This window comes from Tasmannia lanceolata, unplaced genomic scaffold (genome assembly GCF_043159265.1).
Source record: "Tasmannia lanceolata isolate RefF3 unplaced genomic scaffold, GAP_Taslan_0.1 ptg000007l, whole genome shotgun sequence".
Classification (NCBI taxonomy): Eukaryota; Viridiplantae; Streptophyta; class Magnoliopsida; order Canellales; family Winteraceae; genus Tasmannia; species Tasmannia lanceolata.
Window position 1 is genome coordinate 11,603,809 of NW_027518684.1, and position 26,734 is coordinate 11,630,542.

At 38.7% G+C, this 26,734-nt stretch overlaps 3 protein-coding genes across 4 annotated transcripts; 2 read left to right on the forward strand and 1 right to left on the reverse strand.

Annotated features, from left to right (window-relative positions):
- Positions 1-607: 607 nt before the first annotated feature.
- Positions 608-4,813, reverse strand: LOC143881898 (glycine-rich RNA-binding protein RZ1A-like). Its single transcript, XM_077385234.1, has 4 exons — positions 4,656-4,813; positions 4,282-4,399; positions 1,002-1,530; positions 608-917 (listed from the first exon to the last, which is right to left on the reverse strand). The coding sequence occupies exons 2-3, from the start codon at positions 4,390-4,392 to the stop codon at positions 1,024-1,026; spliced, it is 618 nt and encodes a 205-aa protein (XP_077241349.1). The 5' UTR covers positions 4,393-4,399; positions 4,656-4,813; the 3' UTR covers positions 608-917; positions 1,002-1,023.
- A 3,973-nt stretch (positions 4,814-8,786) lies between these two features.
- LOC143881899 (uncharacterized) lies at positions 8,787-21,142 on the forward strand. Of its 2 annotated transcripts, none has more exons than XM_077385236.1 (8): positions 8,787-8,949; positions 14,200-15,353; positions 15,488-15,578; positions 15,771-15,928; positions 16,022-16,073; positions 16,293-16,372; positions 16,517-16,610; positions 20,098-21,142. In XM_077385236.1, exons 2-8 carry the CDS (start codon positions 14,307-14,309, stop codon positions 20,628-20,630), a joined length of 2,055 nt encoding a protein of 684 aa, XP_077241351.1. In that variant the 5' UTR covers positions 8,787-8,949; positions 14,200-14,306; the 3' UTR covers positions 20,631-21,142. The 2 variants fall into 2 exon arrangements, with proteins under 2 accessions (XP_077241351.1, XP_077241350.1); XM_077385235.1 differs by lacking the exon at positions 8,787-8,949 and adding an exon at positions 13,664-13,789 and having other exon boundaries at positions 14,015-15,353.
- A 4,356-nt stretch (positions 21,143-25,498) lies between these two features.
- On the forward strand, positions 25,499-26,734 carry LOC143881900 (uncharacterized). The gene has a single exon (XM_077385237.1). The coding sequence runs from the start codon at positions 25,692-25,694 to the stop codon at positions 26,634-26,636; it is 945 nt and encodes a 314-aa protein (XP_077241352.1). The 5' UTR covers positions 25,499-25,691; the 3' UTR covers positions 26,637-26,734.

Sequence of the window (26,734 nt, forward strand, 5' to 3'; positions counted from 1 at the left end):
AAGAGATGACTCAATCCCCAGTGTGTTTGGGAGAACGGATGTGAAAGGAACCAAAATTCAACCCTCAGGGGACCTTAGCCACTGGACATCCACAGCGGAGACTAGGATGAAGAAACCCAAGCACACAGAAGGCTTTCACAAAAGTCAACCATCATGATCAGGGAACTTATTGCAGATGGCTGCCGATGCTGCCCAGAAGGCTTGCACAATTTTATTTGTAAAAACCGATTCTCAGTGGTGCATGATTAGCGACAAAGAAACCAAAGCACACATCCAAAAGATCATAAAGGCCAAATTGTAGCCTGCCAAAACGTTAACATAATTAAAATTACTTTAGCAGGATAAAAAAGAAAACGCCATGCAATATTATAGTAAGAGATCAAAGTTTACCCTTTCTCCTCTTGTCAATGATTAGGTAAAAAACTGTGTTTTGGGAAGAATACGAAAGCCATAAGAGAATTGTTCTTATTCTAGTACTGCTTCTATTCCCCAGGTCAAGGACACCCAGCAAAAGATAGAGCTCAAGAATTTATCTTAGTGGAATCAGGGAATGCGAGACACTGGGTTGTTATCAGCACTAATCCACCACAGAAATCCAGATTAACACTGTACGGAGAATCCAGAACTGATATTAACTAAGTTAACAAACCATCCAGAATCCATCAGCAACAATGTCATTCAAAACTAAAAGACCAAATCCCATAAGAAGGCAGCCCGTCCAAAACATCATATGAGAATCTGACACAAAAAAAGATAGTTGAACCATAATATTCCTGCCAAATCTCACACTAGCAAGGATAAGATATGCTTAAAGTAGATCCACCCAGATATGATCAAGAGTAGGCAACCCTTGAACTCCAGTAACAAGGTTCAGCGTCACCGCCGTACTCAGAGCAACAGCTGCATATGCTCCTTGGCTGCAACAGAAACTTAAAAAATTATATTAAGCTATGATAATCATAAATAAGTTATGGTCTGGTAAATGACTATATGTTGCATACCTCGCCCAAAAACTACCACTTATCAGGAACGATGACGGTCATATGGACCTGAGCGATCACGATTATAGCGGTCACTTCCGGACCCCCCACGACTACCCCCATCCTTGTTGCGTCCCCCATAATGGTCCCCATTGCGGTCAGCGCCATAACGACTGCTACCACCACCGCCACCGCCATACCTATCATCCCTGTCACTATACCTGCCCCCTCTTCCCCCACCTTCACCAGACGGGCACTCTCTAGCAAAGTGCCCCGGCTTGCCACATTTGAAGCACTCTCCATTGCTAGAACTTCGTCCCCCACCATAGTCCCGATCACGGCCGCGATCACGGCCGCGGTCATGGCCACGGTCATAGTCACCATCACGGTCTCTACCAGAGCCCTGTGGCTGAGCTTTATCTACAGTAATAGATCGCCCATCAAGATCCATACCATTCATTGCATCTATAGCTTCTTCCATGGCTTTTTTTTCATCAAAAGTGACAAACCCAAATCCACGTGATCGACCAGAAAGCCTGTCCACGACTATCTGCATGAAGCAAGAAAAAATAAGCTGTTAAATGTAATTTTCAAAGACTAACAAAAATTTCAATAAAAAATCACATTGTGTGATAAGTAAAGCAGATAACCATTCAATTTCCCATAGAAATTTAAATTAAGAAAATTTAATGAAAATTGTAATGCAAGGTTCCAGCTTCCTATTCCAAAACATAGAGTATTTTGATTCCTTGGTTCATATCTATGCCAAGGTCTTTATTGAAGGTCTGTTTGGCTGCAGAAACACCGGATTTGTTAGGGGTTTTGCCTGGATTTTGAGTGCCACCTCACCAAAATACTATGTCTGGTTGAAATTATAAATTAGAAATGCCGGAAGACTACTGGCGTTGTGACCAAGGACGGATCACACATGTATGAGGTTTATCTAAAACTGGAATGAGGGTGACCAACTATTAAGTTTTGGACGTCCAGGAATATAGGAATATAAAAATATAGTAAAAAAAGTGCTGTAAATCTGGACAGCATGTGACTCCTATGGTTTGACCACGAAAACATGATTAATCAATAAAGAATTAAAGATTATGCATGAGTAAATTTAATTATATCATCCTTCTAGCCATTTTTTTAGCAGTGTCATCCTACTACACATGTAACACATGCATGCAAATAGCAAGAATTCCAAGATGTCACAATTCTCACAAACAAGAAATTTCAGCAACCCACAAAAATGCATTCCAATCCCACGTACAAAATCTCACAAGGTCTCAATACAATAGCAATATGCCTATGAGGAAGATTATGGACCTTAAAGAGGACTTTTGAGTAGGTTTAGAGGCACGTCGCCACGATAGTGTAGACTATAACGGTAGGGAATATGAGTGAAGCAGATGTGTAAAAATAAAGTGTTTGGTTAAAGGATGCCGGGAAGGGGTAAATTTAGTGTTTGGATTAAAATGAGAGGGACACAGGGCATGACTAGGTTTGAATGATATTTATAAGATATGGAATTTTTTTATAATGGTTATTTTAGGGATTTTTGCATAGAAGATAGGTAGAAAAAATCCAAGAGACATTTTGGGTGAGATTAATAGAGGTCTTGGGTTCCCATGAAGGTAGTTTAAGGGAAAAAAACTAAAAAAAAATGAAATAGGTAGATAGAAAGGTTAGAATCTCGCCAACTAAAACCCAAGGCATCGCACCAAGGGGTTCTTAGGCACCGCACCTTGGGAAAAGTAGACTTCACATCCATGATTTGCAATAAAACAAGAGGAAATTGTTTTTCATCCATTCATCCATAGCACAACATAGAATAAAAGATAAGTGCCATGAGGGTTACAATATACAAGGAATAAGAAGAGAACTAGAAAGTTCTAAAACCCTAAAAAAACTAATACTTTTGGACCAAAATACCCTCTAATGACTTAAAAATTTCCTCCCTACTTAAAATTCCCATAATACATGTGCGGGACCTATTTAAAACACTCATAACTAAAAAAGTCAAAACCTAAGTGATTTTGATGAAAAAAATACTATGGTACCCCCCTCCTAGAGCTTAAGAGACTTCAAGGACACCTGAAAACACTTAAAAATTAAAATATGGGCCCTAGGATGGTCTCCATCACATTGCAAGGGCCGGTCGGCTGAGGTAGCATGCATGTCACATCCCCGAAAAAAAAACCAAAATCGGAAGAGTTTTTCCTTCTCTCTCTCTCTCTCTCTCTCTCTCTCTCTCTCTCTCTCTCTCTCTCTCGTTAAAACAGGCGGAAAGAAATCGAAGGAAGGAAGAAGATTTACCTTGACAACTTTGCCAGGAAAAAAATCAGGGCATTGTAAGAAGAGCCGAAGAAGGGAAGAAGACCTTGACGACCTTGACTCTATCGATCAACAGACGATCAAGGTCTCGAACGGTGAAGGTTTTGAGAAGGTTAAACTTTCCATTTGGGAGAAACATATATGGGTTAGAAAACATGAAATCGCAGTGACGATATGTGGGGTTTCCATTTGGTGGTTTTTGATTCTATGGAAATGGGGTTTTCATTCCAAATATTGGGTTTCTATTTGTGGGTTCTGCATCTTTGACGGTGAGGAAATCGAAGAAGAATACGACACAAGTCAATTGAGTTTGAGCTAGGTCTTGGCTCAGATACGACCTCAAAGCCCAGGAGAGAGAGACTGCAATCAGAGTTGGTGGTGGTGAGTTCCAGGTAAATCCCAAGCCTTCACAAACAACCAAACAACAGATTACCAGGTAAGTTCCGGGTAAATCCAATTCCTGTCTCCTCCCTGTTCATTACTTACCCAAGGGCTATACATGCATCCAAACAGACTCTCAAAGTATATTGCTATTTTCTATATTGGGTCAATATGCAATAGCCAGAAAACCTAAGACTATTGAAAGCCTAGAGAAGTACTACTGTTATTTATGCTTGCAGAAGCTGCTCCTCCCACCCAAGGGCTATACATGCATCCAAACAGACTCTCAAAGTATATTGCTATTTTCTATATTGGGTCAATATGCAATAGCCAGAAAACCTAAGACTATTGAAAGCCTAGAGAAGTACTACTGTTATTTATGCTTGCAGAAGCTGCTCCTCCCAAATTTGCAGCAAAAAGGGGAGAACTTAGTAATAGCAAAAAAAGAAACATATTCAGTAATTTCTTGGCAGAAAACCCCATGGACAAACAGGACCACTTGAGGGACCGCTCCAAAGAAAATCAAGCAATAATATAGAGAGATAAACAATGAAACAAAACCATGTGATGTATCTCCTCAAAAGAATACCTTGGCCTCAACAAGATGGCCGAACTTCTCAAACGCATTTTTCAGACTTCTATCGGATGTCGACCATGAAAGACCCCCAATGAAACATCGGTATTCCTCCGGATCAGACATTTATCAACTGATTTATAGTGAAAACAACAATTTCAAAGTAAGCATGATATCTGAAAATTCAGTTTAAAGAGCTAGAAATCCCAGCAGTTCATAAGCAGCATAAAATAAATAAATAAAAGAATAATCAACTTAAATATCAAGCAGAGGAGGAATGAAAAGACAAGACCGTTGTATGTGAAAACCCTAACCAAAGAGTAAATCGGGTTCGTATAAGCGAATTGTACAAAAAGCAGGAAAAATCGAAGAAGAAGAGATGAGGATACCTGGTTTCGCTTGAAAACCCTAAAAAGATAGATGTTGATCAAGATGAAGGACGAAAGAATTTCTAAAGCAGGAGTAAAGGGTAAAGTCTCGTCTTTTTCTTTTTTATAGTTTTGGGAATAAGATGGCGCCCTAAACGGGACGTCAATTTTTAATCTAGACCGCTGATTTTGTGGTCATGAGGTGATCCACAGTGGTGGATGAAGGGGCTATGCTCGTCCAATCAAGATGGACTCAACGGCAATTGGTAGGGCATGTGATTGCCAGCTGGATTAATAAACCAAATCACACGTCCACGTGGCACATGTGAGGCCCCCAAAGGACGTGGTTAGGTCTTTCTTGGGGAGATGATAAATTCGAACCCCTCTGCCTGAATTGACGTCAAAAAGAGTAAACTAAGAAGGTTATGCGGCAGACCTAAATCTCTCAACCCTAACCCAACCCATCTAACCCGAAATTGGGTCGGGTCGGGTCGGGTCGGGTCGGGTTGGGTTGTGTTCGGGAAGAAAATAGATATAAAATTAGAGGACGAAGGTTGTGTTCGGTCGAGTTGCTGAGGCCTCAACTCTAACCCAACCTGAAATTAAATTGGGTTGGCTTTTGACAACCCTAACCTAACCCAAGCCAAGCCAACCTAACCTGCTGAAATGCCAACCCAACCTGAGCCAAAATCTGGTTGGAAGCCCGTTAGGTTCGAGTTGAGCCCAACCCAAGTTACACCCATAACAAGTACCTCTACGATGATCTCTGATACATTAGTAAAAATACGGACAAACATCCCTGTAAGGCCATTAGCCCTCTTTTAAAGAGGCCCAATCGGGGACAAGAAAATTACATCATGGTTTGAATCTCAATGGAAGAATACATCAATGAGAGGTTAGTTCGATAAGTTCAATGAATTCTTTTTTACAGGGACGCGTGTCAAAAGGTCATATTCGAAGTAACTTAAAGCAAGTTCACGTGAAGAATTTTATGGTTGCCAATATAGCACTTTAATCCCTGGAGACTCCTAGGGATGTCACCTGATTAATGTGTCACCCTTGTCCGCTCACTATAATCTCCAAGCCTACAACCACAAAAGGGGTGGAATTTTGTTTGAATAGGAATAATACCTCTCTCTCTCTCTCTCTCTCTCTCTATATATATATATATATATATATATATATATATATATATATATATATATATATATATATATATATATATATATATATATATATATATATATATATATGTTGGTGATGACACCCCCTACCACTACTCTACGAGGTTGACAAACAAACAACGCTTACCCCTCTTCTCCTAGGCAAGTTCAGGCAAATCCAATGCGTGTTTCCTCCCTATTGACTACTTATTTCATTACTCTGTGAGACGATGCCACAACCATACCTGGGAGAGAATGAGAAAATTACAATTGGTTTTTTTGCTTCGTTGGAAAAGGGAGTAGAGGAAATATAGGCCATCCACACAACAAATGTGGGGCATGCATATTGTAGTGTGTATCAAAATTATGTGCATATCAACTAAATTAGGCCCCACACATGGCGGACCCCATAAATATTGTGGGTCCACAATGTAGCTATCTACGCACCAATTGTGTGCCATACATGGTATACCCCACATCTATTGTAGGTCCCTAAATGAATGGTCTCTCAATTAACTTGGGCCCGACATGGGGTGGACTTGCAGATATTATGGCTCCCAAATGTCGCTATCCATAACCCCTAAGGTGTGCCATACACATGATATGGCCCGGTAAACAATATATTTGCCCCCTTTTCTTCCCTGGGCCACCCCCTTCCAGTGGAAAAAGAGAAGTCACAGATACACTAGATGGGGGTTTCCGGGGAAGAAAATGGAGCGAATGTATCACTTCCCTAGAGCCCACATATATTGTTGGTCCCCAAATTATTGGACTTGACTGCTCAATCCTGGGTAAATAGTTGAAAACATCACATATTTTCTCAAATTCAAGTTTCATGGTTTATGGTAGTTCTTGTTTATCATCTTGGTGAATTTGGATTCTCTTGTTCTGATTTTGTTAGGGTGCAGAGAGAGCTGGCAACAATAAAAAGAAATATGGTAGCAACTTGAAAGAAAAACACATGGAAGAATCCAATCAGATCGATAAAAAAAAAAAAAAAACAAATAATATAGCATAAAACAATCGTGAAAATAAAAAAAATAAAAGAATCATAAATCTAGCTTTTTCTTACAAATAAATCTGTTTGCATCGATCAAATAAATAGCAAACTGCAAAAAATTAGATCAAATTCGACATGAAGATCAATGATCTGGCATATTTTTCTAGCAAATGAAAGATCAATAACCAAATACTATGCATAAATTAAAAATAAACTTTAAAAAATTAAATACCGAAATAAAAGTCTGTTCAGATGTTCCCCACCCCCTTCGGGGGTAGGACTATTCTCTACGGATGAGCGCAGGCACCCGTAGACCATGCGCATCGGGTAAGCCCGGGTGGGATTCGAACACTCGTCTCCGGGGAGCAAACCCGTGACTTTAGCCGAAGAGCCACACCCGTCCGGGTTTTTGACTAGCTTTTCTCGCGTGCAGTTAAAAAACGGAACGTTTTCAAGTACTGAGTTCAAAGAAAGAACTCAACTCTGTGCTGACCTCCACAGCATGTCAGCATGATCTCTCTTTTTCACTGATTTTGGCCTTCGCCTTATCCATTCAAGATTTTGAGGTGAACATCTGAAGACATGGCTATTCTTTCTCTCTAGATTTTGAAATATTAACCGTCATGAATGCGGTATAGATTAGGTATATTGGTGGGCCCAAGGCTCATGTGTCCATCATATGATATCATATTAACATCACCTAAACAACCCTTTTGTGGGAAATACTACTATAAAATATAACTTATTTTAAGGTGTCCTCGTGTAGCGGCGTGCATGTTTTTAAGTACAGTAGAGGCCACCTTTTTCAAAAATCGGGAGTAATCATTTTTGGGGCCAACATAGATAGGCTGTACCCAAAAAATAAAACAACTCCATGGGCTGATCCTAGCCCTCCAATTATACATAGATTCGACACCATAAAGAAGTCTCTATAGATCAGACGGCTAGGATCATCCTATATATGGAGATGATATTCGGGGCACAACCTATTTACATTGAGGCCCAACAAATGAATGGTTTAGGATTGTTGATGTTTTGAACTTTGGCCATCGCATGCATGGCTCATGACTGGAGAATTCTAGTGACCATACAATCCTAACTGACCGGTTGGGTGACCAGCATGTTTTGTATTAATTGCTCCATGCTCCAATTGTCTTTCCTATGTTACATATACATTGAAGCAATATGAAGACCACATGCACTAAGAGATAGATCTATCGGCCGGTGTCGCAATCTAGTGATATTGCCACTCTCTAATCATGGATTAATTAGTAGTGATTACATATAAATGGATATAAAGAATCTCTGCCGGAATAGAAAGGGATAGAGTGCCAATGCAACAGTCTGGCATGCAAAGCAAGGGCCGGACTTGGGCCACATGCAATAAGAGGTCTATTAAAGGTTGGTTCTCTTATGTCAATGATAAATGAATTCAGTCACAATCTAATGATATTGCCACTCTCTAATCATGGATTAATTAGTAGTGATTACATATTCATGGATATAAAGAATCTCTGCCTAAATAGAAAGGGATATAATGCCAATGCAACAGTCTGGCTTGCAGAGCAAGGGCCGGACTTGGGCCATATCAAAGGATGATGAGATAAACAATGAGGAAATGAATGGTTGGGCAATGTGCACGTTGAGTCAAAGGATACAAAGTCGTTAAGTGCCAAGAAAAGAACAAAATTCACGTGAGGGGTAGGGTTTTCCTGGAATTGAAAACCCTAAGAAAAGGTGGATTTTGTCTTGGAAGCATAACATGAAAAGTGGATGGAATAAATTAGGTTTTTTTGGGGGGTTTGTAAGCTAAGCAATGGTATTTAAAATATTGCAACTACCTTTTTGCTTTAAATGAGAGGAGATCAATTGGAGATATGCTTAGTTGGTGTTCCTGAAGTTACCCTATCTGCCATTATCTTATATAACAAAGCTTAATGAGTGAACCAGAGCAAACACCTCTCTCTCTCTCTCTCTCTCTCTCTCTCTCTCTCTCTCTCTCTCTCTCCAAGATTGTTCGGCACCCATGTAGCATGATCATTGCATTCTGATCTACGGAGGCCGAGAATTCAACCCTGTTCATATAATTTAAAATTATTCTGGTGCTCATCAGATTTCATCTACAACTCTGAACCTGGCTTTGTTGATTGAGGTGAGTTTCAAGCTTATTTAAGTTTCCAAAGAACGTTGGTTGTTTAATATGATTTTTTTTACTAGGGTTCATAAATCATAGGTGTTGAATTTAGATTCATAATATGATTTTTTATTAGGGTTCATAAGTGTTGAATTTAGATCCATGCTGGTACTTTGAAGACGTTCAAGGGTCCTTAGTTCACTGCACCCCATGCTTCATTCAGTTTTAACTTAGAACTAACTATTGGTTTTGTTTCTCAAATTTAAAAGGACCCTCATAGAATATCATTAATTTCAGATGGATGGTTTTGCTAATTGTCATGACTATCACTTTCAAGGTCTTTTTAAGCATAACCCACAGAAAGAAATGGGCAGATTATTAAGAAAAGAGGTCTCACTCTGCAACAAGACATATTACTCTCCGTGGACCAAAAAAAAAACATATTAAAAAGTCTACGTTGAGAACCTTCTAATCTTTTAGAATGTTAAAGCTGGAAAGTCATAGTGTATTTGTGTTGACGAATTGTGATTGTTAAAATAGAGGCGAACCATTCCACAGACAAAACATTGTTAGCTAGCCTTAATTTCCAGTTCTTGGAAAGATCTTTCAAGTTTTCACAACTGTCACTTATCCAACATCGCAGAAGGCATTTCGCGGATGAGCTGTTACATGTGAGACAGCCGGCTCGGATTTTGCCATATTCATTTATATCACTGAGGTGGCTGCTTTATCATGCAACAGCTCATCCATGAAATGCCTTCTGTGATAGTCCCTAGCAAATCCCGGATTTACGGGGTGTTTGGAAATTTGGATAGAAGGAAAAGAAAATAATGGAAAATAATATTTTATGTGGAAAAACTATTTAATGGAAAATAAAATTCCTCGGTCTAGTAGGTTTGCACTTTTCCTTGAAAATTAAGGAAAAGGTTGATTTTGGAAAAAAGTAAAATGAGTGTACCAAACACTTGAAAATAGATGTTCTATGAAAAAAATTCCAAAATTTTTTCCCTACATTGTTGCATAGACTTGGAGAGTAGCGGAATAAGTAGTCAAAAGGGAGGAGATATGCATTTGATTTGTCTGGAATAACCTTGGAGAATAGTGGCAAGTAGTGTTTGGTTGCACGGTGTAGACTCTCCATGTAGGGAGTCAGAAGGGGGTGTCATTTAACAATATATAGAGAAGAGTGAGAGATAGAGAGAGAATGGTAGAAAGAAAAACAAGCACAATTCCCAAGATTTTCAAGTAAACTTCTACATTTTAGGAGAATTTGGTTTGAAAGCTATAAGGAGGGGACAAAAATTCCATGTTAATCGACATGCAAAAATTACTTGGAAGACATGCGAAGATGTCTCTGGGAGTTCAATTCAATATTGGCAATGGGACGAGGAATGACATCCCAAATTCAGCCAAAATTCAATCCCACTCAACTCTTTGCCACCAAAACTTTTCAACTACAGAACCAGAAGGATCTATGCTTGTAAAAACCATTACTGATTTAAATCTATAAATTTTGCATATTTTTCTTTATTCAAGCTGCATATAATATTTTAGAATTTGAAAGGTTTTATAATTTATTCCCTTAAATTAAAATCATTATACATTATTTATTTATTTTTGAATGGCCCATTATACATTATTTCAAGAGGTGCTAAATTCACCCCCTTTACTGGTTGTACTCTCTCGTCCAACCATCTCTCTCCCCCACTCCCCTCCCAACATGAACCTTTGGGTGGGGCCTAGCAAGTGAACTGTTTAGATCTTTGAACAAGGGAGGTCCCCACCTATACTTATTCTCACAACTATTACCCTCTCTCTCTCTCTTCTCTTTGAGCACAAACCCTTGGTGGGGCCCAACAATTAATGGTCTAGATCTTTGAAGGTGGACATAAAAAAATGTATTTGAAAAAAAAAATCATTTGGACCCATCTAATTCGAAGATCCAAAATGTCTTTTGTTCGGCCTCAACTTAAATAGGTCTTACCGATAAAATCATCTCCATAGGATGATCTAAACCTTCTGATCGATCTCTACAGATCAGAGAGGTAGGATCATCATACAGAGATGATTTTTGAGGGAATGTTAGAATATGTGAGATCTCACAATCAGATTATGTTGAATTCACACCGTTGGATCCCACCTACCCAATCCAACCGTTGGATCCCACCTATTCTAACAGGGAAGGCCTACTAACAATGAGCCCATCAAATGAATGGTTTGGTTATTGGAATACGGGCCGGCGCAATCAATTTTCCAATAAATATGTGTTATATGGTGTATGTAGGGAGGTGCACGTATCTTTTTAAAAAAAAATAATAGAGTGGGGCCCATCTCGTTCAAAGATCTAAACCATGCACTTTCCCAACGTAAATACGTACCACCACGAAAATCATCTCCATTGGATGATCATAACTCTTCGATCTATAGAGATTTCAATATGGTGTAATTAATCTATAGATTAGAAGGTTGGGGAGCTGATTTTTGGAGCACAGTCTACTAGTCTATTAACAATATTAGGACCCACCAACTGAATGGTTTGGATCTTCGAACAAGGTGGCTTCATTGTATTTTACGAAATATACACTCACCTTACCTTACGAACAATCAATATACACCTGGGGCAACCTCATCTACGTGCATATATTAGACATCTTTTTTTAGAAAATTCATTGGACCACCTTGTTCGAAGATCCAAATTGTTCATTTGTTGAGTGCCAGTGTAAATAGGCTTTGCCCCCAAAATCATCTCAATGATCCTAACCCTCCAATCTCATACGATGACACCATATAAATCTCCATGTATCTAACTATCTAGCTAAGAGTTAGGATCATCCCAGGGAGATGATTTTCGGGGCAATATCTACTTATGCAACAAGTGAACAGTTTGAATCTTTGAACAAAGTGAGCCTAAATGATTTTTTTTCTTCTTTCTAAATTCACTTTTTATGCAGAAGACATTTCGCTGATTGCTGTGACGGACTCTAGCAAAGTGAGCCTGTTGCATGTGAGTGCAACCACACAGGCTCACTTTTCAGCAGATTTTGTCTTCAGTAACAGGGTGACTGCTCTCACATGCAACAGGCCGTCCCTGAAATGCCTTATGTGATGGACTCTAGCAAATCCCAAGATATATAAACCATTAAGATGGGAGATGCTCCATCGGATTTTGTGGACACATCTGGGTGAGAACGTAAAATAATTTTGGACCTTAGGATATAAGATCCAATGGACACGGTTCGGATCCAGCCCAAATCTTGTCCATTAACATGGTGATCTGCTTGTCCATAAACATGTTGCACTTACCAAAAAAAAAAAACTTATTGGTTCATTTATAAATAAAAATTATTTGATTCTCTCGTATCTTCTTACCTTGTCAGAGTTTCTTACTTTGTATTGCTACTGTACTTCTTTCTATATATAAATGTTCTTATGTTAGATTTACCCAGAGATAACAAAATATAAAAAAAGCACGTTGAATTATGTAGAAGCTTCTCTGTACATGTCTCATCTTTCTCTTCCTTCCTTCATTTTTTTTTTCCAACTATTTTATCGCCTTGTTTCCTTCACCTCGGACAACACACAACTCTAGCTCGTCTCTCCGTACGAAGAATGGACACTCAATCTAATCAACGAGGCTGTACGGATCCGAAGCGAAAACCAGAAAAACCCACTCTTCAAATTCTCTGTCTACATCGCATCTACTACTTTTCAACATAACTTGGATTCGAGTATTAATGGCGGGTATCAAGGACGTGAGATTTTAATTTTTATTACGAGCGTGTTCGAGAACGAGTTTCTAATGGCCGAAAATACAAGAGAACCGTGTCTTTTATGAGCTTTTTTTTTTTTTTTTTATCGATTGATTTAGCAATCGGAGAGCTGAAAAGCCAGATATCAGAAAACCGAACGAGGATCTGAGATCTTGAGGAAACACACGATCAGAAACTGGAATTTGGAGCTTTAATGGCGGAATGCTGAAGATGACTATCTTAGGAGCTTGATTTTGAATCCGAGATTATTTTCTTGTATCCATAGCTACCGGATCTGGAAATCACAAAACCAGAGCATTTGTGAGAGAGAGAGAGAGAGAGAGAGAGAGAGAGAGAGAGAGAGAGAGATCACTCATTTTTGGAGAAAAGACGACCTAAAATCAAAGGAGTCGAAGAAACAATCCAGAAAGTGGAAACATAACGAGGATCTGAGATCTTGATAAAAACAAGATCAGAAACCGGAATCTGAAGCTTTAGTGGCGGCAATGCAGAGCAAGATGATCTAAGAGCTCTATTTTGGATCCGAATTCTTTGCTTGTATCCGTAGCGACTAGATCTAGTAGTAATCCCCAAACCAGAGCTCTTAGAGAGAGAGAGAGAGAGAGGGAGATGTGGCAAATCCATAGGTGGACAGGTGTCGGTTTATTAGACAAAGATCTCACGACAGAAAGGACAGATTGCTTTCATTACTAGGTACAGCCTGCAAACCGAGCTAAAAACCCTAGGTATACTGTTTTCTCGACTGTATCTACATCTTTATTTTCACCCCCGGCATTACGTTCACGCTCCCTGATAACGTAATTTGACGTGAAAAGTGCACAACTTTAATACTTTTTGACGTCAAATCACATTATAAGGGGGTGTGCACGTAATGGAGGGGGCGTAAAAATATCATCTCCCTCTTTAAAAAAAACCCGTAAAATCGTTTTTTAATTCTTTGTTTTTTTCTCCATGTGACCTTCTGTTAACGAACTCCTTTTTAATTTCCAATAATAAATTGCACTTTCACTATTTTTTTAGTTACCATCGATAATCCAACGAGTACACAGATTGGTTTATCAGATTCTTGGTTATCGTGTTTGTCGCTCGTGCGTTGCTAAGCTTTTTTATGCTATGATCTCCTTCTTCCTCTTCTTCTTTCAGATCTCGAGGCGCTCGGATTGTTAGGGTTGCGTAGGGTTTGTTCCCTTTGCTTCTTCCTTTCCAGCCCTTGTCTCTGAAAGAGATGCAGAGGATTTGGGTCGTTTTTTTTTTTTTCTTATTGCTTCTCGCGCGCATATCTAGTTGACGAAAAATAAATAAAAAAATTGCAGGAACCACCGAAAGGTCCCGGGATCTCGGGTTCAATTTCGTGAAAATCTAGGGATGTTCGTTGAACCTTCTAGCCAAAGCATTAATTTATCAATTTTATTAATAATCTTTGCTTGGGTTCTCGTTGTTCTCCTTCAATTGAGTTGTTTTGGTTGAATTACTGTGGATTCGATTCGGTGTGCTGCAGGAGAGTTGGTGGGGAATTGGGGCTTGGGTTTTTTAAGATAGCTATATATAGAGGGTGGTATGGAAAGAGGTTTTTGATGTGAGTCTTTGGCCTTGAGTTGATTAAACATGCCAGTTTCTAATGATGAGGGAGTAGATGTGTTCTTTGATTCTTTGGATTATTCTTCGTATGAAGATTCCCTGAATGTGAATTCAGAACCGGTGTTTGGGAAGTTCAATTACGAAATTTGGAGGGAGGAGCCGAGGAGCATTCACGAACGCCGTCAGAGATTTTTAGATGGGATGGGTTTGGATGAATTTGAGCGTTCTCAGTTGGGTTACTCTCAGGGAATAGATGAAGGGATGTGTGGTAGTTCACCAAAGCTTCTGGGATCAGAAAGAATTGCGGAAAGCAGTGGCGTTGTCTTAAGGTCTTGTCCTTGTTCTGAAAATGGGAGAAATGGAGATTCATATTGGAGTTTAGTGGATCCTTATGGTGGAAAGAATTCTGTTGTGTGTGAGCCGGTGCGAAACTGTTCCTCAAATGCACTCGGTGAAGCATCAAACAGATTGGTAACAATGCAGGAGTTTGGAACATCTGTAGGACCTTGTTCTGTTCAGAAACTCATGCAGAGAGAAGTTTCCAGTAAGGGAAAAAATCAGGAGGAAGGCCTTAATGTAAGAAAAAAGAAGTGGAAGAGTTGGTGGAAGAGCTTCATAATAAATAGGCATGGGGGAGGATTCTGCAAGCGCGATGTTTCTGATCCGAAAGCTCATGTACCCAAGGAACGCCGAATGAGAGTGCAACACCGCCAGAAAAGATTTATAGAGTTCTCTGCGCTTTACGTGGGACAAGAAATTCAAGCCCACAAGGGTTTTATTTGGACTATGAAGTTTAGTCCAGATGGGAAGTTCCTAGCAAGTGGTGGGGAAGATGGTGTTGTTCGTATATGGCGTGTTACCGAAGCTGAATTCTCTTGCAAGTATCCCTTTGCTGGATGTACTCCTGAAAATTTTAATCAAGTGAAAGGGGGAAAGTCAATTTATGGAAGAAAAAATTCGAAACTTGCTTCTGTTGTCATCCCTGAGAAGGTCTTCAAGATCGAAGAGACACCGCTGCAAGAATTTCATGGGCATACTGGCGATATCTTGGACCTATCTTGGTCCAAATCTAATGTGAGTCCTTCTATTCGATGCACGCAAGAGTCTATTAATCTGTACACTACTGGTTTCAGATGTAGTTCTATATGGTTCTTCTTGATTGTACCTTACATAATTGTTTTGAAGATTCTGCAAATGTTTGGTTGCAGTGTCTACTTTCATCATCCGAGGACAAGACTGTTCGTCTATGGCAAGTGGGTTGTGATAAATGTCTTAAAGTTTTTCACCACAATAATTATGGTAAATATTAGAACCCCAAATACTACCTAACGAAGTTGAACGCATGTTAAATCCACTGTGGATTTCAAACATGCAATGCATCTAAAATCAACTTCATCTGTAGTGTCCTCTGTTTTGCGTATGATGTATGGTGTATGCTTGTTTCTTTCTCAAATGTCATGCTGTTTGTTGTCATTTTTTGCATGGAAGCAGTAACATGCATTCAGTTCAATCCTGTCAATGAGAGATACTTTATCAGTGGTTCCATAGATGGGAAAGTTCGAATTTGGGAAATTTCAGAAAGTAGAGTTGTCGATTGGGCCGATGTACGTGATATAATCACTGCTATATGCTACCGACCAGATGGGCAGGTTTGCATCTAATTCAAAGAAGTGTATTCTTGCTTTTATCTTTTATCATAATTTGCTTTGAAATGATAACCTTATATTCTTTCATTTGTGCAGGGATGCATTGTCGGTTCTATCACGGGCTATTGCCGCGTTTATGATGCATCAGGTACGCAGTCCTGGAAATAGTTTATTGATGTGCAATTTACCAAAGATGGTTTGGAAAATCATGTGACTCTATGTAGGATCATTTAAGCCTATATAGTCATATCGTTATTAGCCTGCCGTGCTTATATTGGTCTCATACATTTATTGTAAATTGAAGTTTTAAATTTAGATTAATTCACCGTTGGCAATGAGGGCTGAGAAAATTATTTGCATGTTTTAGGTAATCATTTGGAGCTGGATGCACAATTATGTGTTCAGGGTAAAAAGAAGTCTACTTGCAAAAGAATTACAGGCTTCCAGGTAATAAATTTGAAGCTTTGGCTGATATACGTGATAACTAATTGCATAACTGTATAGTTCTGCTTATTGAAGTATTTTTCTTCTTTGATTCTTCAGTTTATGATTCGGTTGTTGCAGCTTACTAATATGCCTTCTTCCTTACAGTTTGCCCCAGAAGATTCTCAAAGGGTCATGATAACGTCAGCTGACTCCAAAGTTCGAATTCGTGATGGGTTTGGTGTCATTCACAAATACAGAGGTAGTGTGTGATGTCCCTTTCAGTTCCCCTTCATGAATCTCGGTTGGCATAACGCCCGTTCTTTCTAGAATCGTTGTTTATATAACTTAGCATATCGATTTTGTATTGGAAGTATTCTTTTTGGTGGGGTCAAATTTGACAGTTTCCCCTTCATACATGATTTTTTTTACTTGAATATACATTATTATTTGTCAATCTAATTGTAAAGTTCTGAGCATCAAGAATTATTATTATTTTTTTTTTTTTGAAAATTACATCAAGAAGATGAAGGAATATGAATTATTCACCTTTTTGGCCCATCAAAGGTAGTTTTGCTAAGAATTTAATACATGGATTGATGTCTGTAGCCTATCAAATTGTTAAAATGTATTTTAGCAGTACAGTAATTAAATATCTATGGAAACTTTGGTCCATTAAACATAAAAAAAGTACCAAAAGTAAAACAGAAACATGTATGAGAAAATCCAATCTAGAGAATCAGTGCATCCAGAAACGGAGCGGGCAATTCTGATGGCCCTGGAAGTCAGATCCAAGATATCCTATTGTATTCTGCTACTTGAAAACTTACATTTCAGTACTTGCTTTAAAAAAAATTCTCATGCTATTCTTATTCAAATTTATTTATTTATATTAGGATAAATTTATGTAAACATATGACTTTGGATAATTTTTGTCAAAGAATTAATCCAGAGCCATTTTACCAAAAGCCCATCATAAAATTTGTGCATATCAATCATCAAATCTGTAATCTGAAGATCTTCTTGTGTTATGAAAAAGAGATGGTGTCATCAAGGCATTCTCCCGAATATAGTGAAAATCAACCTAGACAGGTATTGCCTTCCACATGAAAAACAGGGTTCATGGCTTGCTGAGTTACACTTTAATTGTCACCAAATGAAGTAGTTCATGACTGTGCTTTACTTAAGACTTTTCTTTCTTAAAAATATTTACTCTGGGACTTGAGCAACCAACATAACTGAGTTTCCTTTGCAATAATAGTGGCCATGGCTTGGTATTCTGCCTCACTGCTGACTGAATTCAGCAATGGTATCCTGTTTTGTACTCTTGCAAAATAAGTAATCACCCAGAAAATTGTAGAAACCCATCATGGATTGGCGATCATCATGATGCCATCCTAACTAGTCTTATATAAGCAGTAAGGAATAAGATATGGATATGTAGGATATGATAATCAATGCGATGCAGTTTTCCATGACGGTGAATAATTTCATGCGCTATTGTCAAATGCATGGTCTGAGTTGCAACAAGAAGTTGACTAATGCATGCACAGCATAAGCAATATTAAGATAGAAAGAACTTTGATCTAATAATTAAATTGTATTTTGAGTTGCTGAATTGAAAAAGTATGTCATATAACTCAGTTCACACATACGATGCAGAAATAAAATCTGAGCATGCTTCGAAAACTCATCACTAGAAGTAAATACTAAATGAAGCTTGGTTGACGACACGAGCAGTCCTTGACAGTGAACCAAATCATATGCAGCCAAGAATCAACTATTTTGCTCACTTGGAACTCTTTAACATATGAAGACATTAACTACCTATTTATAGGAAGAGAAGGTTACTATAAAGTTTTTTGTAGACAACTGACAAAGAAGCTCTAGGTTGATGCATGCACTTAAATGAGTTGTGAAATACATTAATGACCATAAGAGTCTGGTAGAAGCAATGTTGGATGTGTGAGTCATCGACATAGATATCTTGATATAGTAGCTTGTCAACTTTATAGCCTCTCCCAAGCAGCTTCCCCATCACTTATCTTGCCCAGCATGTCCCCCGGTCATGAAGAAATCAGCTCCCATAGGTGATGCAGGCAAGGGGAAGAGAAAGGTAAAAAAGAGAAAAAGAAGAGAAGAGGAAGAAGCGAAAGGAGAAAAAGAGGGAAAGAGGGGAAGACGGGAAAATGGGAAGAAGAAAAAGAAGAGAAGAAGATATCTGAGGGGAGAAAATCAATATTATTTAAAAAGCTACTAAAAGCCCTACACATCATCCTATATATAGGCAACTGAATAAAATAACATGAAAAATAAAATCCCTAAAACTAAATAACATAGAAATAAAATAACATGGAAATAAAAGTCCTATTGCGAAAATATGCCACTTATTGGGCCTCACACGCATATTGCGCCTACGATTCTCATCAACAAGTTATCCTGTAAAAGCAATAATCATTTGAAAGACGAGGAACGTGATTAAATATTAGAAGGAGAAGCCATAATAGCAGGCAATCCAAGAAATAATAGTAGTACTGATATGAGTGATAGGTGAATACATGGAAATGAAGACAGAGAGGACAAAATGGGCTTACATATGTCACATGGTATGATGGTCCATAATCTAACAGCCTAGAAGAGGGAGGAGAAATACCTAAGATTGACAAAGAGTAAGATGTGTAAAAGGCCTAGGATGATCTGGTAAAGGAAATCGGGGATAATGATCTCCTAGGAAAGGGTATTCCCTGTTGGCTGAATCACCTCAATAATTTCATATAGCTGAGCACCATACATGCTGAATCTCAATTTTGTGGTTCTCGATTGCCTCAAGAATCACCTCATTAACATCCAGGAGTCTCCCCTGACCACGATGGGAGAGTCCATCTCCACTGTCCACATTAGGAGAGTCCATCTCCACTGTCCACATTAGGAGATCCCCCCTCAATGTTATGACTATCCAACAAGCTCTTAAGTCTTATCGCCCAGGCAGATACCACGAAGAAAAGCTCGAATTAAATGTTTAAATTTGCAGGGAAAAACCATTTTAAGTGTTATCCATAGCTTAAGAAAACTAAGGCAATCATGAAAAGAAATGTGGTGAAAGAGCTACAGCTGGATACTTTATAGACAACTGGGTTTTGGTACTGTAGCTATGGGACCATAACAGGTAATTTTAGTGACACAACTGGACTAGGATACTGTAGCAGTAAAACTATCGCAGATTACTATTGCGACAAACTCTAGTTTAGTAACTTAGAAATACTACAAAAGAACACAAGTTGTCATTAACAAAAAGCAGGAGCTGGCATTTATTTAAAATTGAGAGTTGAGATTGATGCACCCTCTTTCTCAAGCTTTTGTCAGACGAGTGATCTAATTTTTCCTTTAGTACTCCTGGCACAAGGGAATTATTGATTGTTATGATAATCCGTATCATACATTAGGACTTTCATTTTTCAAATTAATTCGCCAATATGATAAAACTTTCATAGGACAGCAATAGTTTTTTGCATCTCATGGCTCAATGCCTGCTCTAATTTTGCTTCCTTTTATTCGATATGTTTCAATATGTTGCTATTTTCTTAGTTTATTTGTCAGCATAACATAACCACTCAGCTAGGATACAGATGGGATGCGTGCAATCTTAAATGAATAGTTGCTTAATCTTTGAATCTCTACTTATTTTTTCTGTTGGAGTATGTCTCTCCTGAATAAACCTCTTAGTCTTTTGAGACATTTTGCATGGGCAGGTCGTCGGAAGTCTGGGAGTCAGATGTCTGCATCATTCACCTCTAATGGGAGATACATCATCTCCGTGGGTGAGGACTCCCATGTTTATGTCTGGAGTTATGATGGCTTGGATGTTCCATCATCCAATCGGGCAAAATCCATTCGATCCTCTGAACATTTCTTTTCCGAAGGCGCAACAGTCGCCATACCATGGTCAGGCATGGGACACTTAGAGACAGGCTCAGGTAATGACAGTCTCCACAGTTCTTCAGAACAAACAGAACAATCAGAGAGTTCATTCTCCTGGCTCAGAGATTCGGACCGCTTCTCTCTTGGTAATTGGTTTTTCTCCGATTTAAGGAATGCTGCAACATGGCCAGAGGAAAGACTCCCCCTAGGGCCCTTACCATCTGCGGAAGATGATCATTATCATCATCACCATCAAAATTTTCATTCATCTCTATCAGCAACATGGGGTCTGATAATTGTAACAGCAGGTTTGGATGGAGTTATCAGATCTTTCCATAATTATGGATTACCGGTCAAGCTGTAAGGTCTGAACTCACAGAACACCTGCTTGTGTTATTGATTCAATTCTTCTTAGGTCTAAAATACTATACATTGGTTTGAACGATTCCTCATTCAAACCATCTATTCTAGGGAGGAAAAGGGGAAACAAAATGATAGAGAAAGAAAGAAACCGAAAGAGAAAATACTGAAGAGTTTTGTTATGTTGGAGAAATTGTATATGTAGTAAAAATAATAATTTAAAAATTCTTTATGAAAAAGCATACGGCTAGAAAAAAGCAGCCATTTTTTCTGTTAGTAGCAAGGGTATTTCTTAGTAGTAGAGAATCTCACAGCAGTTAAAGCAGGGTATAAGGACAGCCTAAAATCATCATATGGCAAATGCCTAACCTCTAAAGCTTTTGTGATGTTCTGGTCTATTCAACTCTACAGGGTTTTTTCATTTCATTTTTGTTCTCTCTAACTGTGTAAACTTCATAACTATGTAAATTTCTGGACATGGGTACCAATATGTAATTAGGAGATCTGGTTTTGAATCTAACATTCTATTAACAACCAGTATGAAGAATTTGAAAGAAGAAAGAAAGAAATGAGTGCCAATTTTATGACAAGGAAATGCAGTATCTTCTCCCATGCTCTTAACGTGTATTTAATGGAAGAATGGAAGTGGTGCAGATATCAGTTCCATACAACTTCCTTATTAGCTACTGATATTTGCACTACTTCTGGTAGTTTTTTTGGGAACTGTAATAAACTTTGACAGCAGTTGAGTAATAAAAGACAAGATGAGTTAGTGCAATTGTCAAAACATAGTAGTGCAAACATCAGTAGCCTTCTTATTTTAGAAACTAGTAAATGAATAGTTGTTTTGATTCTTTTGAAGGCAAAGCAAAGAATCTTACTCTATAAACATTGTAGTTTCTATCCAGATAAAGACTACTGGTTTTTGCACTACACTGCTTAATAATTGCACTAAATCAAACACAATTACAAAGTGCAAGGAAAAGACAAGATGACTTCGTGCAATTATCAAAACATGGTAGTGCAAATATCGGTAGCTTAAAGCATTAAATTACATTTTGGGGCATTCCTAGAATTGAACTTGCTACCTCTTGCACCTAAGGCCATGTTTGGATGGCAAGAAAACCATTTTTGACAGAAATTTTTTCTTACCATGAGTTAGAAGTTATATGATTATAATTAGAGGAATTCTAAACTAAAGGGAGCTCTTGCAAAAAGGAGATGGAAGGGCTCTCTTATTGGCTACACATCACCATCATGCATTAATAACGGCTGAAAAGTCAAACATGACGGTGATGTGTAGCCAATGGGGGGAGCCCTTTCACCTCTTTTTTGCAAAGGCTCCCTTCAGTTTAGACTTCCTCTTATAATTAATTTAGAGGGATATTATCTTAAATTGAAGGTACCTCTAAGCATGGTTTAAAATACAGGTTTCGGTCCCTGGGAAAACCGAAATTTCGGTCGAAATTTGGTAAGAAATTAAAACGAGTATTTAATTAATTTCGGCCGAAATTTTGTAACAAATTTTTTTTTTTTTTTTAAATGTCCCAAAAACAAAATTTCGAACCAAAATTTCCGAATTTCAGTCGAAATTTGGTATTTAGCAGAAAATGAGATTTCGGGAAATTTCGGTTTCGGTCCCCACCGAAATCCGAAATCGGTCGAAATATAAAACCATGCCTCCAAGTACAAATTGAATAGGGGGTTGAATCAGACGACTACACCAAATTTCTTTGGTAAGGACTCACAGCCTCAATTTTTTGACTTTATTAGGACTTGGTTTCTTTGTCCGTAAAATGAGCGTGAAAATAAATTTTATCCCCTTTTTTTAAACTTAGAAAAGGGAATGATATTTGTTTTAGGCCTGTTTTACTCAAACTCCAAAATATTTGGCAACCCTTCATAAATCAAAATGTGCTTTAGAGTTAGGTTGATTACGGTGCATAATAGAATTATTGCTCGCATTGATTTGATGATAATCTAACTGTAGGCATCACACCCACTACGCATTTGCCATACCATACGATGGAACGGTGTAAACTAAAAGGAAGAGATACGGATGTAAAAGAAGGAAAAAAGTGACCGATATCCGCACTGCCATATTTTAATAATGGGACTAGAAACTTTGTTTTACACTATTTTAATTAGCTTTTCAGGGCTGTTAGTTACAATACTCATGAACCATATTCTTTTACTAAACCAGGGGAATTCTCTGAACCCAGCTGGAATGAAATGTGCATCAAGTGGAGTCACATCAACCAACGTGATTGGAAGGGGTTTTAGGGATAATCTCGTATATCTAATGAGGAGTTTTTATATGGCGCAAGCCCTTATAGTCCCGTATTTTCCAAAAAATACTTGTGATGGGCCATAACGTAAATAGGTTGTGCCCAAAAAAAAATTTTCATTGGATGATTCTAGCACTCCAATCTATATTTCTCTATAGATCGGAGGGTTGGGATCATCCTATGGAAATGATTTTTTGGGCACAACCTTATTTACACTATGGCCCATCACATTGACGGTTTAGATCATCCTATGACGTGGTCCGTGCAGTCCTTTTTGAAAAATACGGGACTAAGGGCTTACACCATATAAAATATCATCTAATGAGTATATGATCAATAGATAAATGGGAATAGGGTTGGTGGTGCAAATGAGATCCAGTGAGTTGTATAATATATTTAATCAAAGACATCAATGTTATAGCGTGTCTATATGCCTTCAGATGGAGAGGGTTGAAGACTATTCTGTTACATTGCAACTACAAATAGAGGAGAGTGGAGCCCAAAACGTAAATACCTCTTTCCTTTGCATCTTCACGAAAATGACCTATAACTCTCTTCAACTCCTCCAAGGACCAGCTCCACTTTCCTCAAATTCAATTTCTTAACTTCTATCTACCTCACGAAAATGACATATAACCAGCTGCCCTTTCCCGAAATTCAATCTTTCCAACTCTCACTCTCTCTCTCTCTCTCTCTCTGAGTGGGATCATGGCCGATTTGATGGAGACTAACAATGGCCCCGCTTTAGACATAGAAAATATAAAACTTAAGGGGAGTGATAAATTGACTCCCGAATATCTTAAATCGACTCCCCGTGTGTCTTTCTCGCTGGGGAGTTGATTTAAGATATTTGGGAGTCGATTTATCACTACCCAAACTTAATTATGAACATATTAAGAAATCATAATAAGTCATAATTAAACAGCTTCTAGGAAGATTACGGGCACTACGAATCTTCAACTTCATAGGCGAATCTTATAACAGTTTCCTTCGCAACAGAAGAACACCTTTAAAATATTCAACCAGCCCCAAGAGCATGAATTTCATTTCAGCTCTGATAGGTAGTTTAGTCATTACCTCTAGTATAGAGGGTATTGTAGACTTCCCTTGATGGAGAGTCTACACCTTCTTCTATTTCTTTTCTCTAACTCTAACTCCATTTCTAACATGCTTCATTTATTTGAGCTTAAAATGTGCATAAAACAAATTTTAAGCTCATTTAAATTCCACTTAAAAACTGAAGTAAAATTTGTTTTTGTTTTACGCCCAACAACAATCAAAATGTGACACGTGTACAAAAAATTCACCTTTTTTGTGTTATTCCCGAAACAAATAAACAACTGTACTTCACCTGTGTAAAACACTAAAACCTTAGCATTACTCTTTTTTTAACAGAGGAACAAATACACATTCAAGTACTCGGGTTGAATGGCTTAGATGTTTTTGGGGTGCCACCCCAAACCATGCTGATATTGAATTCTTTTAGATTACTATTTCACTCCAACGGCTAATTTCTTCAACTCATTCCATGCCTAGCATGGTGGGCCCCACCATTTTACACCATATGTTTTGATGGGATGGGACCACCATTGCTTACACTTCATGTTTTTTAATGGGCGTGGAGCTTACCATTTTACACCTCATATTTTGATGGGGTGGCCCACCATTTACCCCTAATGTTATTGATGAGTTGGCCCACCGTTTAACCTTGCATCCAATCATTCACGGGATTAAAGTTTCGTTGCTCTAATCTTCTTTAATTTGTCATAGGAAATAATATCAGCACAACCATGTTTTTAATAATTGCACCATCCTGGCTTGTCTTTTCATTTTTACGTACTAAACAAGATGCATTAGTGCAAATATCAAAACATAGTTGTGCTGGAATCATTTCCTTTGGTCATTTTTAACTATTTGCAACTCATGTTTAGATAGGGTAGGGCCCACCATTTTACACGCATGGCAAGCAATGTATAGCGTAGGTCCGGAATACCACTGATTTTTAAAGACGAAAAGACCCTTCGAACATTCGTTGATTTCCATTCTCGCAGACTGCATGGAAATTGACAGTTGATTTCCTCGGAAATTCCAGTACGACGTGTCGGCAACACATCCTCGATTGGAAACAGTAAATCAGATCCGAACCGTTCATTCTCTGCGATGAATATCATGCCACGACACCCACGTCAATTCCTATGAAGAAATGTGTATGACGTCAGCTTCATTAAAAATCACTTAACTTTTCCAAATTTTCTTAATTCTCCTCGGAAATTAAAATCTCAAGTGTGAATGGTCCAACCGAAAATGCTGACGAAGGCCCAGCTCATTCAAGGGCGTTTTCGTCATTTCATAATTAAATATCTTTTTCCTGTTTTAGGACCAAGGAGAGATGGAACTTGAAACTCGCGACCCATTGCCCCCCATCTCCGTACGTTGAGGGCAATCTCCACCAACCATATAACGCCACGTGTCCTAATCACCGACACGATCTATCTGGCTACGGACCAGTAACAGATCACGCCTTCCCTTCGTTCTGACGGTTCCGGAACCGCCCACGGCTTATCTTATCAACCACCCCAACCCCACACTTGCTAATGCTCATGCTCATGCACATGCACACATCATACATAAACTCTCTTCCTTACCCTCGCCAGTCAAAACCCTTCTCTCCTTCTTTCTCCCCTTCCACAACTCAACCCTTTTCATAGAATTTTCAGTTCTATGAAAATTTAGACATTTGGATTTTTCTTTTCCTTCTATTTGTTCTTTGTTTTGGGATGATGAGATCCGGAGAGAAAATGGTACCATATCCTCCTAGACCTTTGATGATGGAAGGAAGATGGAAGTTTAATATTGAATTAGCCCCAAATTGCCCACGTTGTGACTCTTCCAACACAAAATTTTGCTACTACAACAACTATAGCCTCACTCAGCCTCGTTATTTTTGTAAGGGGTGTAGAAGGTACTGGACTAAAGGGGGATCCCTTCGTAACGTGCCGGTCGGGGGCGGGTGTAGGAAGAATCGGAGAGGGAAATTGGTAAGGATATCCGGTGATCGTACGGCCACCGAGAGAACGAATTACAGTCAGATTTTGCCAGATTCCGATGGTTTTGAACTCGCCCAAGCTGACCAAGAAGGGAATTTGTGTCAGTTGAAGGAGGACTCCATGTCTAGATCGGATGATGCTCCGACCATTGATCTCGCGCTTGTGTATGCTAAGTTCTTGAATCAACGTTCGGATTTTGATCCAGCGCTCAACGTGCATGAATTGCCTAGTGAATTTGATTCATCTTTCGATTTGTCGAATTCTTCTGATCCGAACCGGCCATCTCCTAGCCAATTTGGACACAACATGATTGAGTCCCAGAGGCCGGTGGATCATCCTGTCCCAGATGCCCGATTGAGTGATGGACACCCTCAGTTTCAAGGAGGGGAATTCGATTCAAACCAAAATCAACAAGAGAGAATTACGCAGCTTACGAGTTCGGAACCTAATGGCTATGGGTTTCAACCATTAATGGCGGGGGAGGGAGTTGTTCAAGACATGTTTTGGTCGGATTATTCGATGGTGCCGAATTTAACGTGGCGAGCATCGCTTCAAGGACAAGGGTTTGAATCATGTCTCGAAGATCATCTCACTCCTCTACATCCCAATCCTCTAAATGCTAATTGGAGCTCTTTCGATCTATCAAGCTATGACGCTGCTTTCCCTAAGCCTTAACTTACTCTTCTTCTTCTTCTTCCTCCTCCTTTTTAATGTTATTTTTATCAAAGTTATATTAGATACATATATAAGAGCATAAAAGAAGAGTTATTCAA